Raw genomic sequence first — 17,502 nt, forward strand, 5'->3', positions numbered from 1 at the left:
ACGATTTCTACAGTGAATTAGAGGAGGTCTTCAAAGTGTGTAAGTCACAGGAACTGTGCATTGTTATGGGTGATTGGAACGCCAAAGTAGGCGAAGAAAAACGCGAGAACATTGTTGGCCCCCATGGGCTTGGAGAGAAAAATGAACGAGGGGACAGACTCATTGACTGGTGTAGCGATAGGAACCTTTGTATTACAAACACATGGTTCCCAGTTCACCCACGACGACGATGGACGTGGAAGATGCCAGGTGATCGGGCAAGGAACTTAATCGACTACATCATGATCAGCAACCGTTTTCGCAATGCGGTTACAAACTCACGTGCGTACCCAGGGGCGGATTGCGGCTCCGACCACAACCTGGTTGTGGCCACGATAAGGCTGAAGCTGAAAAAACTTCGTAAGCCAAAGAGAAGTCCACGCTTCGTTCTCAGCTCTCTAAGAAACCAGGAGACCAGACAGAAGTTCCGTGAAGATGTGCTAGAGAGTCTCGGTGACTCTAAAAACTGCTGGGACACACTCAAAAGTGCAATAAAAAGATCGGCAGACAAGAACATTCCTAAGGAAAATCCAAGATGCAGACCAGCACATTGGATGACCGATGAAATCCGAGCACTTATGGTTAAACAAAGACTAGTGAAGAACAGACGTGACAATACGTACCGGCGGCTCAATGCAGAAATTCAACGTAAATGCTACGAGGAAAAGGAGCGTTGGCTGGAAGCCAAATGTCAAGAGGTAGAAAATTTACACGGCAAAAACGCCAAGGAGATGTTTCGTAAAATCAAAGAAGTTGTTGGAAACAAGGGAAAATCTACCTCGATGTGCATAAAGGCGGAAAATGGCAAACTACTGAAGGAGGAAGCAGAAATTGCAAAAAGATGGCAAGATTATGTACAAGACCTCTTCCACGACGACCGAAGGGTAGATGAAGTCGTACAACTCGGCGAAGTCAATGGCTTACCCATCCTGAAAGAGGAGGTTCACAATGCGATAAGTAAAGCCAAGAAAGACAAAGCTCTTGGTCCAGATGAAGTTGCCACCGAAATGCTCGAAGCACTTGAGGAAGACGGGGTTGAAATCTGAACCTACTTGTTCAACAAAATCTATGATACTGGGGAGATCCCCAGTGACATGCTCCAATCAATTTTCATCGCACTACCGAAGAAACCGCAGGCACTCGAATGTTCAGACCACCGGACGATTAGCCTCATGAGCCACACATTAAAGCTGTTACTGAAAATCATCCTGGAGAGAATTCGGAACAAAATCCGGCCTGAGATCCCAGATATTCAGTACGGGTTTGTTAAAGATCGAGGAACAAGAAATGCAATTTTTGTTCTGAGGATGCTTAGTGAACGCTTCATCCAACACCAACAAGTCATCTACGCATGTTTCGTCGACTACAAGAAAGCTTTCGATCGGGTGAGACACAACCCACTGTTCGAAATGCTCAATGACATCCAGATCGATGAAAAAGACAAACGGGTACTGTACAATTTGTACTTTAACCAGACTGCAGCAGTGAGCCTACCAAGTGGTTTGACAGACTTTGCGCCAATTCGCCGGGGTGTTCGCCAGGGATGTCCAATGTCACCAGACCTGTACAACTTGTACAGTGAGGTCGTCCTTCGCGCTTGACGAGATCGAAGAAGGGATTCTGTGTGGCGGTCGAAGGCTTAACAACATACGTTACGCTGACGACACCGTCCTCATGTCAGATTCGGAAGAGGGGCTCCAGAAGCTCCTTGACGCACTACGTGAGGAAAGCCTACGTTTTGGACTCGAAATCAACGAGAAAAAGACTAAGTGCATGACCATCTCCAAGAGTGAACCAGAGCCCATTTGCAGACTCCAATGTCAGGCCTCAGAGATCGAACAGGTGCGAAGCTTCAGCTCCTTAGGGTCCGTCATCAACCATGATGACCGTTGCAAAAAAGAAATTAGACGTAGAATTTCGCTGGCGAAGGACGGTTTTAACCGAATGAGAAGCTTGTTCACAGACCGCAAACTCACACTTGATCTTAAGAACCGACTTCTACGATGTTTCATCTGGTCAATCCTGCTCTACGGATGCGAGTCTTGGACATTAAACGCCAAGACAACAAAGAATCTAGAAGCTGCTGAAATGTGGATGTATCGTCGGATGCTACGTGTGTCATACACCGCTCATGAAACCAACGAGTCAGTCTTACAACGGGTCGGACGAAATCGTGAGCTCATCCCGGTAATCCAAAACAGACCGACGAAGTTCCTTGGCCATTCAATTAGGAAAGGTGAAGTCGAGAACCTAAGTCTGAGCGGACGGATTCAAGGGAAAAAAGCACCAGGAGGTCAGCGGATCATCTTTAAGCTACCCCACAACAGTGCTCGTGAAACCTGGGACGCAGCCCGTCAACGCGTATTTTGATTTCCTCTATTCGAAACCTCATGGATTCTAAGGCCGAATCGGCTACGAAACTACAAGAAGAGTAGCTAGATGAGTTATATCTTTAGCTATGTGCTATGCTTTCGCGTCCACTTCGTAGACGTTCTCTCGTATGGCGTCACCTCCGTTATGGGCTGTTGTCACTTGTCCAACCTTGCTTCTCACTTTGAGCTTTTAGCTCAAATTCCAAGTCAACAGCATGGTTGTCTTGCAGGTGGTGAAAAAGAAAAGGTTGGGCGCGCTGTTTTGGGTGCTCACGACGCACTTTGTCATTTGTGTTCTTTTGCTCAAACGTCGTCTTTATGGAACCCAAAACATTTACAAACGACAGATGTCAAATTTCTTTTCGGGACAAGCGCAACAGGAACAACTTCAACCAACGTCACTTCGTCTTCAGCCGTGTCAGCCGCTTCTTGATTCGAATCGCCAGCCACCACCGAGTCGTCCGTTTTCTTTATAGTTCGGATGGCTGGAGTCACGTGACTTCACGCGCTGTAGCCATCTTAAAGGGCATTAACATAGCTGCAGACAGAAAAGATCTTTCTTTTCTTTTCTTTTCTTTTTAAACACCAAATTTACTGACATGGGCAAAATGATGTTGGTTATTGTAATACATTTCTGTAACGGTAAATTTTTGTTTTATCGCCCAGCCCTAGTTTCAACAGATTTTATTTTTTCGGTTTAAAGATGGATTTGTGGAGAAAAAAAACAGTCTGCTATACAATTTTGTCAACAATAATTGTGTGTTCTGTATATTATCAGTTTAACATGAAAATAAGTGTCTTTAATGGCAACATATATGCATTTATTGATCATTGAACTACTTGTTCCAGACATGCAGGCTTCAAGGCACGTTCATCCACTCCAGAGCCAATCACTAAGTGAGCTGATGAATGGACAAATTAGAGAGAAACTTCACATTATCCCTGAGAATGTCACCTGGGGAGGTATTTATCCAATTCCATACGTTCCCATTTATATCTACACAAAACCATTAGTCTGGCAATTTTTGATGATTCCTTAATGCTTAACGCCTAACCCTAATACTTAACCCAATACCTGTAAGAATGGGAGGGTGGGGGGAGAGAGACAGAGAGAGAGACAGAAACAGATCACACGGATGTTTTATTTAGCACGTAAGTAAAGCATAAGTAAAGCTCTCAAGTTGACAGACATTCACCAACAAGTTACCAGAGGAAAAGAAAAAAACATCATTATGGATTCACATGTTTTTGTTGCCTTGAGAGAGTGTAGAATTCAATGGACTGTAGAAACAAAGCAACCTGGAGTATTTGTAAAAAACATCAAGAATGGTCTTCTTGCAATGAATGTAGACTGGGTAGAGTGGAATGTCTGCACTGCTGATTTTAGTCTGGTGCGAAAAGACCATACAATTATGAAACAGGAACTTAAATATGTTCATAAATTCTAGTACGTCAAACGCAAACGGTGCATCAGCTGAGAGATAGAAGAAAGAAATATACACAATTTTCACCAGACGCACGGGGTAATTGTGCTTTTCATTATTTGCATTTCGTTCGATTACACTTGCTGTGTTGTTTATCGTAAAGTGTGTTCACATTGGCCTAAAAGACTCATTTGGGCCTGTATTTTACTTGTAGTCAAAAAATTAGAAACCTTGAGAAGGTGCCGCAGATGAGAAAATCTCCCTTCCAGGATGACCAGGTTGCAGTGGATGCAGCGTGGGCATTATTTAACACAATATGGTGCTATACCCTGTTAGGATAATGTCAAAGTCTGTTTCACAAGATAAAATACTACAGAGAGACGCCTCAAAACACTGCCTAGTTGGTCAATAAACAAAGTCTGAACAGACAATGCTCTAGACCCTGCGGCTGTTGAGAACGGCCATAGGAAATATTGCCATAACAAGAGGAGTTGTGGGAGTTTGCGTTGCAAGAGTTTCAAGATAGTGGGACAAAAGGCAGAGAGGCCTCTGTCTTCAAGAACCGCTCCTGCGCCCATTGATACAGCGCGTCTTTTGACCGTAAAAATACGGTAATTACAGTGACTTGATCATGCAAAGCTAGATATGAGCCCAAAAACTTTAGGACAATGCATACAAGTGTTATAAATATATATATATGATCCCTCATCTTGAATAAAAAAACAAATATATAAAATTACTTTTCATTAGCTTAGAGAAGCCCTGGGATTGGCTGGCAACCAGTTCAGGGTGTACCCCGCCTACTGCCCGAAGATAGCTGGGCTAGGCTCCAGCACCCCCGCGGTACAGATGGATAGTTTAGAGAATACAAACAAAATGTTGATATGATAAGTATCTGTAAATGGTAAAACCAGACCCATCTTTTTTTCCTTTTTTTTCTTCAGGTCAGGCAGAGGAGGTATTCAGCTACATGGCTGGGGATTTTATGAGACCTGTGGTGAACATAGTAGACCAACTGCTGACTGCTGGAGTTAACGTCACTGTTTACAATGGACAGTTTGATCTGATAGTGGACACTCTAGGTAACGTATATTACCGAGTTGCTTTTTGTCTATATCTCATAGCCCTGTAGTATAATGTGAACTGAAAAATTTAAGGTTCAGTTTCAAATTTCACGACTCACAAGCAGGTATTGGCGAGTACTAATACCGGGTATCGGTATCCGTCCGATACCGGCCTTGCTTCAAGGTGTCTATACTTGCGACATATCCGCTGCCTTCTTGTGGCATTTTACGATCAAGAACTAAAGGCATACATAGCTGTCTGACAAATGCCCTTTAACGCATCAAATCCCAACATTTTCACGAGAGCAAACCCATTTTCACTAGAGCAAACCCCCCAATCCCAGTGTTTTTTTCTGGGTTTTGACTCATTTTGCCTGGCCCACAGAATATTGTGTTATAATGCCAGAAAAACACAGCCTACTAAAAGAAAGATTAGTCTATTCTTTTATCATAAAAAAAGTATATTTCTATCTTTTTCTTGTTCTTTTACCTGAAAGCATTTGGAAGTGGTTATATTTGGTCAGAATTCCCATTTCTGACTGTGACAGAGAGGCGTTGAATGGCATCACTACTTCTCGGCATCGGCCGTTTTGTTCCCGCGGACCCGTGTAAGAGTCCGCGATCATACTTTCCATAAAGACTGTTTCATCACTGCCTGGACAATTCATGAAACTCATTGCTGGTGTCGGGGGTGCACACTTGACACTCGCTCGACACGCACACACGCATACACAACATATGCATACCTGCATACTGCCGCCTCAGTTGAACACGTCATATGGAGCAAACCGAGGCAATGCCTTATCGTGCTTTAAATGGCGATTGGTGGCGGAAGAGGAGGTCACCTGACCTTTGGGACTGAACCATTTTAGCCAATTATTTGTATTATTTTGTAGTAATTTGACAGCTGTTATATGAAGACCTTTTTATAACTTGCCTTTATTATTTGTGAATTTTGCTTCCTATTTAGTTAACTGACATTGAAATTGCACTTTTAATACTATAATTATCATAATTGTAAATACCAATATGGAGGGAGGGGCTAATCATATTTAAGGAGTGCTGAGCCTATTAACGTTGTGGTTGACTAGCTGCTGCAGACCGTAAGCGAACTAAGCTAAGTTGAAGTCAATGTTGACTTTTCAATTGTAAATATTTTCTCTTTATTTTGAGTTGCTTTATTTTTGTTATTTTGTCACTTGAGTCCTCACTGTAAATATCTTTTCACCTATTGGGCAATTTTCGTGGTCATTAAAACCCACTGAACTTCATCTTTTTTTACTGTGCCATCATTTTCAATTCTTCCACAAACGAACCCGTGACACTGACAAAAAAAATGAGAGAACTTTTTGTAAAAACAAACATTTCAAGCACAACCTTGATATTAACAAAACAATTTTTTCTTTTATGTCCGCTCAAACATCTAAATCATGCTTTCCTTCAATAAAATAAGATCAGCACAATAAAAAGGGCTTTTGATAACAAAACGTCCGGTTCCGGCGCCGCGCGAGTGGCTGCCTGTTGACAGCAGCGTGGTTCACTATTGAGCCTTTTTCGTGTGTTTTTTCCCTTTACCCTGTTTTATTTTATTTTACCTCATCACAGCAATGGACATCCAACTTGCGGTGGTTTTACTGCTGTTGGGGCTGTTTTTTGCGCGATCGTGTCCGGAGACGAAACTCTGAGCTGATCTTGGCACTCCGTGCTAACCCCGCATCTGCTCCCGGAGCGAGACCTGATATCCCCGCGAGCTGACGCGGAAGATACAGGGATGTCGTGCGGGGGCTAAACGCCAGGCAAGGAGGAGACAATACCACCCCGTCCTCCCGTCCGTTATTATGGGGAATGTTAGATCCCTTCCAAATAAAATGGATGAGCTAACAGCACTAACCCGACACGAGAGGAATTTCCGGGAGGCTAGCTTGCTGATGTTCACGGAGTCGTGGCTAACAGAGCTAACGCCGGACGCCAATGTGGAATTGGATGGCTTCCAAATCCTACCTGCGGACAGGACACTGGCGAGCGGTAAGAGGAAAGGGGGAGGGCGAGCTGTGTGTGTTAATGATAGATGGTGTAACACTGGGCACATAACTGTTAAGGATCAACTTTGCAGTCTGGACATTGAGCTGATAGCTGTTAGCAAGCGTCCGTTCTATTTACCGCGAGAGTTCAGTCATGTGATCGCGGTGGCAGCGTACGTGCCACCCTTAGCTAACAGTGAGACAGCCTGTGACGTACTGACTGCAACTGTGAGCAGGCTACAAACATAGCACCCAAATGCCCTGCTCCTTATCTCTGGTGACTTCAATCATGCTTCTCCTTCCTCCTCTCTGCCTTCATTCACACAATATGTATCCTGCCACACCAGAGACAATAAAATATTGGACCTTTTCTATGCACCAAGGAGGCGTACACATCACTGCCCCTCCCCCCGCTGGGCAAAGCTGACCACAACTTGGTTGCTCTCCTGCCTGTGTACAAACCTCTGGTCCGCAGGCAACCAGCTGTGAGACGCACAGTTCAGAGATGGTCTGGAGAAGCCGAGGAGGCCTTAAAGGACTGTTTCAACACAACTGTGTGGGAGGTATTCAGCGAAGCCCACGGGGAGGACATTAATGGTCTAACACACAGACACAGACTATATTAATTTCTGCATGGAGAACACCATTCCCACCAGGACAGTAAGATGTTTCTCGAACAACAGACCCTGGATCACACCGGACATTAAAGCTCTCCTGAAGGAGAAACAGTGGGCTTTTGTGTCAGGCGACAAGGAGGAGCTGAAGAGAGTGCAACTTCAGCTGAGAAGGAGGATCCGAGAGGGGAAAAAGTCCTACAGGATGCGGATGGACGAACAATTGCAGCGGAACAATGCCAATGATGTCTGGAGGGGCCTGAAGACCATCTCAGGCCACGGACAACCAGGTAAGACCCAGAAGGGAGGTGGCTTCAGTGGGCAAATGAGTTGAACCTATTTTTCAATAGGTTTGATCAAATGCCTGCCCCCGCTCAGGCACCCCTGCTGCAGCCCCCACCAACCCCTCCTGCCACTGCGAGCGAGACCCTCTCTCCCCTCTCTCGCTCCACAGGCTCCAGTTCCCAGCAACATCAGACAACCACCACTTCCTCCTGCTCAGCCTTGTTCCTCACAATATCCCAGGTGAAGAACCAGCTGAGGAAGATGAAGGCGAGGAAGGCAGCAGGTCCAGATGGGATTAGCTGCCAGCTCCTCAAATCCTGCGCAGACCAGCTGTGTGGAATCGTCCAGCACATGTTCAACATGAGCCTGAAGCTGGGCAGAGTCCCCCAGCTGTGGAAAACATCCTGCCTGGTTCCGGTTCCAAAGACACCCCATCCGAAGGAGCTCAACAACTTCAGACCAGTGGCGCTGACGTCTCATCTGATGAAGACCCTGGAGAGACTGGTCCTCGCCCATCTGCGCCCCTGGTAAGGCCCTCAATGGACCCACTCCAGTTCGCATACCAGCCTGGCATCAGTGTGGATGATGCCATCATTTACCTGCTCCACACTGCACTCTCTCACCTGGAGAAGGCGGGGAGCACGGTGAGGATCATGTTCTTTGATTTCTCCAGTGCTTTCAACACCATCCAGCCCACCCTATTGGGAGACAAGCTGGAGCAGGCGGGAAGTGGCCCACCAACTCATCACATGGATCCACAACTACCTCACAAACCGGCCACAGTACGTGAGAACACAGGACTGCGTGTCTGACGTGCTCCTCTGCAGCACGGGAGCGCCGCAGGGAACTGTTCTGGCTCCCTTCCTGTTCACCCTCTACACCTCGGACTACAAATACAATTCCACAACCTGTCACCTGCAGAAGTTCTCTGATGACTCTGCGATTGTCGGCCTCATCACTGACAGAGACGATCGGGAGTATAGAGGGGTTACGCAGAGTTTTGTGGACTGGTGTCAGCAGAACCGCCTCCAAATCAACGCTGGGAAATCCAAAGAGCTGGTGGTGGATTTCTGCAAACTCTTCACCTGCACCGATGCAGATCCAGGGAACAGACGTTGAGAGGGTCTCAACTTACAAGTACCTGAGTGTTCATCTGAACAATAAACTGGACTGGAGCGACAACACAGACACTCTCTATAGGAAGGGTCAGAGCAGACTCTTCCTACTCAGGAGGCTGAGGTCCTTTGGCGTTCGGGGGACACTCCTCAGGAACTTCTATGACTCTCTGCTTTCATCGGTCATTTTCTATGGCGTGGTCTCCTGGGCAGGAGGCATCTCGGGCAAAAAGAGACTGGACAAACTAGTGAGGAGGGACAGCTCTGTCCTGGGCTGCTCCCTGGACTCTGTGGACTCCGTGGGGGGGCAGGAGGATGACGGCAAAACTGATCAATGCTGGACAACCCAGCCCACCCACTAATGACACTCTTAGAACACTCCACAGCTCCTTCAGTGATAGACTGTTACATCCTCGCAGTACAAAAGAGAGATACCGCCGCTCCTTCCTGCCGGCTGCTGTCAGACTTTTTAACATGAACATTGGGTCAGGCCTACAAACGGGCGGGCATTAGTGCAATTGTGCAGTCCTAGGATGCAATATACACTACAACTGTACTTTCAGCCAATGGTGTACTTAAATATTGTCCAATGATGTATTTTGTTTACCATTACAGTATTCTTATTACAGTACTTTTATCACTGCAGTATTTCTAACATTGCAGTACTTTCACTATTACAGTACTTTTATCATTGCATGATTTTTTTTATCATTGCAGTACTTTTACTTCCACAGTACTTTTATCATTGCAGTATTTTTTATCATTGCAGTATATTTATCATTGCAGTATTTTCTATCATTGCAGTACTTTTACTATTACAGTACTTTCATCATTGCAGTATTTTCTATCATTGCAGTACTTTTACTATTACAGTACTTTTATCATTGCAGTACTTCTACTATTACAGTACTTTTATCATTGCAGTATTTTCTATCATTGCAGTATTTTTCTATCATTTCAGTACTCTTACCATTTCAGTACTTTCTATCATTCAGTATTTTTTATCATTGCAGCGTTTTTATTCATTTCCCCTCTGTATCATGGACAGGCATAAGGAGTGTTTCCTTACACTTGTATATGTTGTACAGTGAAACCCCGGTTATCGCGGTTAATGGGGACCGAGACCACCCGCGCAAACTGAAAATCCGCGACGTAGCGGCGCCCCTTCAAAAATGCTTAAAAAAACCTATACAGGTATACAGTATACCCCCCTGTATACAGTACACCATATAGAATATGGGTAGAGAGAGAGAGAGAGAGTGAAATTCATGTGATAACAAAAAAAAAAAAATATTATTAAAACTTGTTATTTTTTTATTCCCCAGCCATTATTTTTGTATTTATTCAATTACTTCTTTTTGTATTTATTTAATTACTTTGACTTTTACCTGCTGGTACGCCGTCCGGTGTGCCCTGTGAAATGAAAGGTGGCATTCTTCATTTATTTATTTATTCATTCATAACTGACAGCCTCGCGCTCCGCTCGTGCCCGGGCGGAAGAGGTGCTCCTCTTCGGCTTAATTGTCACGCACGCCGGACCTGCTCCCCCGAAGCGTGTCTCCGTTCGGTTGAACTCGGTTTAATTTCGCCCCGCTCGTGCCCCGGGCGGAAGGTGCTCCTCTTCGGCGTAATTGCCACGCACGCCGGCCGGCCTCCTCCGGAGCTCTCGTGCGGTCCCGAACGGAGCGAAATGTCGCCCCGCTCGTGCCCGGGCGGAAAGTGCTCCTCTTCGGCTAAACTGCCACGCACGCCGGCCGGCCTCCTCCGGAGCTCTCGTACGGTCCCGAACGGAGCAAAATGTCGACCCGCTCGTGCCCGGGCGGAACGTGCTCTTCTTCATCCACTCTCCTCTTCGCCCACGCTCTTCTTCGGCGCACGCCGGCCGTCTAACCGCTCCAGCGCCCCGTCGTGCCGCTCGGCAAAACTACAATGCCCCCGCGGAGCGGAGCGAATGGAGAGCACCGATCGTGCCCGGGCAAAAAAGTTTTTAATTTTTTTAGACCCGCGAAAGGTGAACCGCGAAGTAGCGGGGTTTCACTGTATATACGTTTATACTGTGTATATATATGCATTTTATGAATGTCTGCTGCTAATGTTATACATTAACGGCTACATTACGCCGCCGACTCCGTTTGATCTAGATCTTTGCTGCTGTAACACCTCAAAGTTCCCCATTGTGGGACTATTAAAGGACATCTTTAAACCTTTAAAATGAGTTTATAGGCGCAAAAAAAAATATTGAACTGCTGAAATGAACTGTCTGAGTATGTACACCTGCTATTTATTTTCTTGGCAAAACTCTTATTTCCCGCAGAATTAACTCCACATCTGTCATCTTCCCACCAGCTTTTTGCATGGTTACCATCGTAGCCCGTTAGCACTGCTACAATTGCGTACATGCGTGGCGTGATTACCCCCGCCTCCGCTACTTTGCAACGTTTACAATTCAAAACGTTGATAATATTGTAACACTGTATTCCTTGATACCCCTTTTACTGATGTAATTTTTACATGCAAACAAATAGAGTATTTTCTGGACTATAAGCTCCTGTATATGAGCCGCAACAACTCTTTGTGGAGGAGAAAAAAAAAAAAGATAAGCAACCCGCACCAGGATATAAACCACAGTTTTCTATGGTGAAAAAGAATTGTTGTTTACTGCATGTACAAAACGATTTTGTACTGTGAATGCACACAAAGGTACATTATGTTGTAATTTTAACTATTATTTGACTCCATTAACCAACATTCATCCAACAATTATGCGCGCTCGTTTTTGAGAGAGAAATGACCAGGAAGCCGGCGATTTCACATGGGAGCGGATTTATTCCTAACAGCAACAAAGCCTGGGGCTCGGTTCCTCTCATTACAGCTCTGCACGTCTCTGTACCTCCCAAGTTGCCCAGGATCATTTATACATTTCAGCAAACAAAGCAAAGACATCCTACTATTCTACTATTGGCTATGTGTCATCGGCAGTTAACTTTAGCTTTCTCTTAGTGGACGTCTTCTGCCCGCAGGATGACGTGTCGGCTCGTCCAATCTCACACAACAGCGCCTTGATGTCTGGAAGGCTCTGCGTCAGGACTCCCGTTATCAGAAGTGCGGCTCGTCCTGTACAAAAAACATCTGCCACCTACGCATTTCACATAGCCTGCCCTGACCTTCCACTGCACATCGAATCAAAGCACAATCAGCAAATATCTTTATTGCATTAAACTGAATACATGTAACTTGTAGTCAATTGTATATAATCCTTTATAGTCAAATGTATAAAATCCTTAAAAAAACAGAACAACTTTGCTAATTAAGAGGAAAAAAATTATAGATTTATTTACCGTATTTTCTGAACTATAGAGCACCCCGACCGGTGAAAGAAAAATCCACAGAAAAGCCGCACCGTTGTATTAGCCTCATGATTCAAAGTCTACGAAAAAAGTAATGACTTATAGTCCGGAAAATATGGCGTACAAAAAAGTGAGCGTGTGAGTGACTGTGCATGTGTGTCTGTACACCCCCGCCTTTTATTGTGTTAATGTCACTATGACTTAGAATTCCCCATCTCTCTAATGAGCCTGACGGGTGACGAACCTTTGAATGGGAACTTGCAAGCTACTTAGCACTAACCTACTGATGTTCTGGTGACTCCGGTGACAATTCTCTTTCACTCATGTCAGATATTCTTCTGACAAATCTGGCTTGTATTTGTCGACTTTGCTCCGTAGCCTCTTTTGATGGCTCCTTGCTTTTATGAGGACAAAGCGTCGTCTTCTCATCAAAAGCAACACCATCCCCTTTTTAATGCTTATTTAAAGCGATGCGTGTGCCATGTAGCGCGTGAGGCAGGCGCAGTGGCGCAAAAAGTATGTATGCGGCATAGGGGCGCTGAAGGATTGTATTACGATTACTGGCATTATTTTAAACACATACGGGACAGAATGTCGATAATTAAAGTTAGCAGGTTCATATTTACTGAATATTTTAAACATTGATGAAACGAAGCATTTATCAAATGAAACTAGAAGCACGGGTCACAAGAATGACTGGGATTGTAGTCCTGATATTTACTGATTTATTATGTTATTCTCATATGCAAAATTTATAGTACTTAGTTTAAATGTGTGAACTTTGTTGAAATTCTCAGTAGTGAAAACAGATTTGCACACATAGCATTTCCATGAGCTGCCCTCACATTCACAGCACTTCATGGACAAAGACGACAAAGCACATTCTCCACATTGGCTGTAGAGATGCAAACATACCAAATTGGGCACTGGAGGACTCACACAGACGCTATCGCAAAAAACACATTCCGAAAGACATAACAATTGGAGATCGGAGCACACGCACATACACACTTGCACATACACACATACACACACACACCTGCACACACACACGCACACCGACCAGATTACAGAGGAATGCCAGCAGGGAGAGAGACGGAAAGACTGCCCGCCGGAGAAGGCCAGCCTTGGCGTGCCAGTCTTGGGGACCAGACGGGAATCAACTATCCAGACGATGACTAACCTGGGGAGGACCTTCCCTTGGACGTGGACCCGTGCCGTGCCGTGGGAGGGAGCGAGGACGACCGATTCAACCTACATTACCCTTGACATAAAAAACTCCTATAAAAACTGAAGCTGGGCTGAAAGATGGTGCGCAATTTTCGACTGTGCTCGCCCGAGTGCAGTTCCTCGTGAGATTAAGAAAAAGCCGCCCAGATATCTGTCTTTGTACTATTTCCTGAACTCCAGAAATTGAAGAAACTAAATATCGGAACTCTAATCAGTTGTTGAGTCTTTATTTGACCCTTTTCTTCTTGAGTACAAAAAAACGAACATGCATTGGAGTAAGTTTGGCTTTTAAAGGTTGATTTACTAACTACTTCTCATTTCCACGGTGACTCAACTCCAACAGCGCCACGCTAGCGGGGGCGGCCAAAGCGATGGCCGCTAAATAATTTTTGATTGGGCATTTTATGTATTAAACGGCGGTTTGTTCACGGGTATGGTTTGATCTAATCACAAATACTAATTGAGGCACGTCACTGACAGGCGCCCCTCTCCTCCGTGACTGTCAGGCGCGCACACACACATGCACGAGCACACACGCACGCACACACGCGCACCCACCCACCCACGCACGCACACACACAGTCCAGTGCGCGCGCCCGCGAGAACGAGAGCTGCGAGTGTTAGCAATTCAAACGATGCTCAGTCAGAATCAGAATGTCCTTTATTGTCATTGTACTCAGTGTGGCGGCACGGTGGGCGACTGGTTAGCACGATGGCCTCACAGTGAGAGACAGCATCGGGCGTGGGTTTGATCCCGGCTCCGGCCATCCTGTGTGGAGTTTGCATGTTCTCCCCGTGCTTGCGTAGGCTAAAACGTATAAATACATCTTCTGGAGGTGGGGCCAAAGTTTTTGAAAAGGTATATATACCTCTTATGGGTTGAATGAGTTATGATGCAATTTCTGTAAGTATATATATATTTAAATTAGGGCTGTCAAAATTAAAGCATTAACTCAGGTGATTAATCCCCAAAAATTTAACTCCGTTAAATATTTTAACTCAGTTTGATTTACTTAAAAAATAATTTGCATACTTTGCAAATATTGTGCCATTTTAGTTGGCTTTAGCACGTCTCAGAACAAAAAACTGAGTTTAAGTTACCACCGGGTCTTGCAAACCAACACTGCTGTGAGTGTGGCCCATGTGGGCAGTTTTGAGAATTGTTTCGAAAATAAATGTCTGCAAAGATGTCTCCATTTAGATGGTATTCAAGAATCCAAGAAAGCTATTAGAACAGTCTTTGAATTAAATATACTTCTTATTTGGTGATTTTGCATAAATTCCATGATATTATTCAAGTAAATATCTGTTATAAGCTTTGCAAAAAATAGTAGTTGAAAAATGTGATTAATCATGATTAATCATGGAATTTTTTGATTAATTAGTTAAAAAAAATTAATCACTTGACAGCACTAATTTAAATTATTTATAATTAAACGAATCAGACAGATATGCCATTCATATACAAGTAACACAATCACAAATATATTTCATGGATTAATGCCTTATAACTTCATTAAATAAATGTATCACACCATACAATGCATTTTGGTAACTGAGTGGCTTAACCGGCCGGCATTATCAGTGATATGAAATTTATAAAGATAATACGCTGTTGCCTCCGGCATCCTTCAAACCCGTACGGGCAAAGTGTTTCCCCATTTCATGTTTGTGGATGTCACAAAAAAGAAATATTTAACTAGAGCTATGAACAGTTAAAAAGGGCTCTCACAACCCTGGCAACGTCAGGGGACTTGCAATTTGGGGTTTCGCACATTGCGCAATAACTTGGGCTTGATAATTCTGGAAAATTAATCATCACAATTTTTAATTGAGTTTGAAATCCGGATTCTCTAAAGTCCACACCTTTAAATCCTTGCATCTTTCCATACATGAAAGCTTTGATTAAATATTGAGACATCAACATATTTCTTATTTTTGGGCTGTAAACACCACCATAATCGATGTGATATCAAATGAACAAGAACACTTTAATTTGAGTGAAGTCAAATGTTTTACCAGTAAATGTAACCTGGGACACACGTATGATCCTGGATGGGTTTAAGTTCCTATGTCACCAGAGGATTGTTTCTTACCGAATCATTTACAACAAAAGGATTCTGAATGAAAGAACGCTCTAGCGGTCATTCGGGATTCATAGAACCATAGTTTCATTTGTAACTTTCATACTAATTAATTTCTACTGATTGTCAGAGGCGATGCTAAAAGCACCAAATGACATATATCAGAATCGTCACGAGGAATCCCAGACACAATCACCGAAATCATACTGCTAAGCCTCTAAATATCTCAAGATCACGCGCAATTGACCTGGAAAGCATGCTAAGTGTTGTCCATGAGTCAGCAGCACTTGCATCTTCCAGGGGTACTGCCCTCAGGGCTATCCAAGATGACGATACATTCCTGGTAAACTGACAGTGCACCCTTGATGGCAGATTTGGTTTGTTTTATTGAACATGTAACATGAACATTACCAGATAAAAAAAAATACTAATTTGTAGAATGAAGGAAAAGATCATTGATGGATGTCAAAGTTCAACTTAGTTGTTGAAGTGTTCAAAAGGAGCAGGAAGACATACAAAAACCGATGTAGTCCTACACCTTGTTCTCTATTACTCATATCAAATTATTACATCAGTAGTTGTTTTTATGTACAATATTGTATCCCAAAATAAAAACAAAACCAAAACAAAATACGCTCCTCTGAGAACATGTACGGTATGATAATTTTACATATAAGCGTGACCTGTACACTCTTATCAAAGATATGTGAATTTATATATGAAAATAAAAAGAATACCCTTTATACATGTGTAATAATCTTATCAATGAAGTTCACTTCTATAACAGATTGACATTTAGTAATTAGACGTGTATATTTAAAGTCACTTGTGCCCCTTTAAGTTATAACGGCTTCCCTCGCTATTTCTAACATCTTCTGAATACTGTGGCAAAGTTGTTTATTGTATGTGTTGTACAGCATTTGTGCTGTTTGGATTTGACTCGGTCATTAAATTTGAGAGTATTTGATGAATAATGGAATGGTTGGTTTTACATAATTTGAACGTTTGATCATTTGTATAGGTTTTGTCTGTATCTATAAAAAGACCATTTGTTTTATATGTATTGCACCATATCTCCACACAATAAGTCTGATCTGCGAGTATTTTTTATTTTGAGAACGCTGACCTGCGCAGCACATGTGTTAATAGAATTAACATGTAACAATCTTATTGAACTTGTTATTTTCAAATGCGTTTTTTACATAACAGAAGCTTATTGTTAAATTAAATGGGAACAGTGTTGCTGGTCGAGTAAGCAACTCCACCCCAAGAAATTCAATCAATCTAGAGTGTGCGTCCTAGTGGGAACACATAAAAATTACAGGGAAAATAAAACTAACAAGATTTAATCATTTCATTTTTTCAAGTTCGGTGGACCGAATTAAAACATTTAACGGGCCGCGTATGGCTCCTAGGCTGTAGTTTGCCCATGCTGCCGTAGAACAATAATGCAACAACAAAGACAGTAAAGGCAGGAAATTAAAACACAAGTTAATCATACTAACACATACAGAAGACACCAGAAAACAGCAGAACAGTGTCAGTCTTGTGTTGGGTCAATGGCCAAAGAATAAAAATCTATTAATTCACTTTACAGGGTCTTTAAAGTAAAACCTCTGCAACATATATGGACTTTTCTATCTAGGTCAAGAGCTGTGGGTGCAGAAGCTCAAGTGGGAAGGTCTACCTGGTTTTAACAAGAAGAGTTGGATTGCCTTAAATGACCCCACTTCCGTGGGAGTTACTGGAGCTTTCGTCAAGACTCATAATAACTTTGCCTTCTTTTGGATACTCAAAGCTGGTCACATGGTAAGAAACTAAATTGCATTTGTAATACAGATCCTAATGATTATGAGGACTGAGAATATATATATATATATATACATATATATATATATACATATATA

General features: G+C 43.3%; 1 protein-coding gene across 2 annotated transcripts in view; it reads left to right on the forward strand.

Moving 5' to 3' along the window:
• The window catches only part of scpep1 (serine carboxypeptidase 1), a 48,165-nt gene that overhangs the window by 23,289 nt on the left and 7,374 nt on the right, over window positions 1-17,502 (forward strand). Inside the window, exons 10-12 of one of the 2 annotated variants that reach the window (XM_088318024.1) lie at window positions 3,261-3,374; window positions 4,780-4,917; window positions 17,241-17,404. In XM_088318024.1, the coding sequence (XP_088174150.1) occupies window positions 3,261-3,374; window positions 4,780-4,917; window positions 17,241-17,404 (416 nt within the window). Of the gene's footprint in view, window positions 1-3,260; window positions 3,375-4,779; window positions 4,918-5,447; window positions 6,171-17,240; window positions 17,405-17,502 lie in introns of those variants that run through there. The other variant, XM_088318025.1, reaches the window with a different exon arrangement.

Source organism: Idiotropiscis lumnitzeri, chromosome 15, assembly GCF_059441095.1.
Source record: "Idiotropiscis lumnitzeri isolate Australia: NSW breed Sydney's pygmy pipehorse chromosome 15, RoL_Ilum_1.0, whole genome shotgun sequence".
Taxonomy (NCBI): Eukaryota; Metazoa; Chordata; class Actinopteri; order Syngnathiformes; family Syngnathidae; genus Idiotropiscis; species Idiotropiscis lumnitzeri.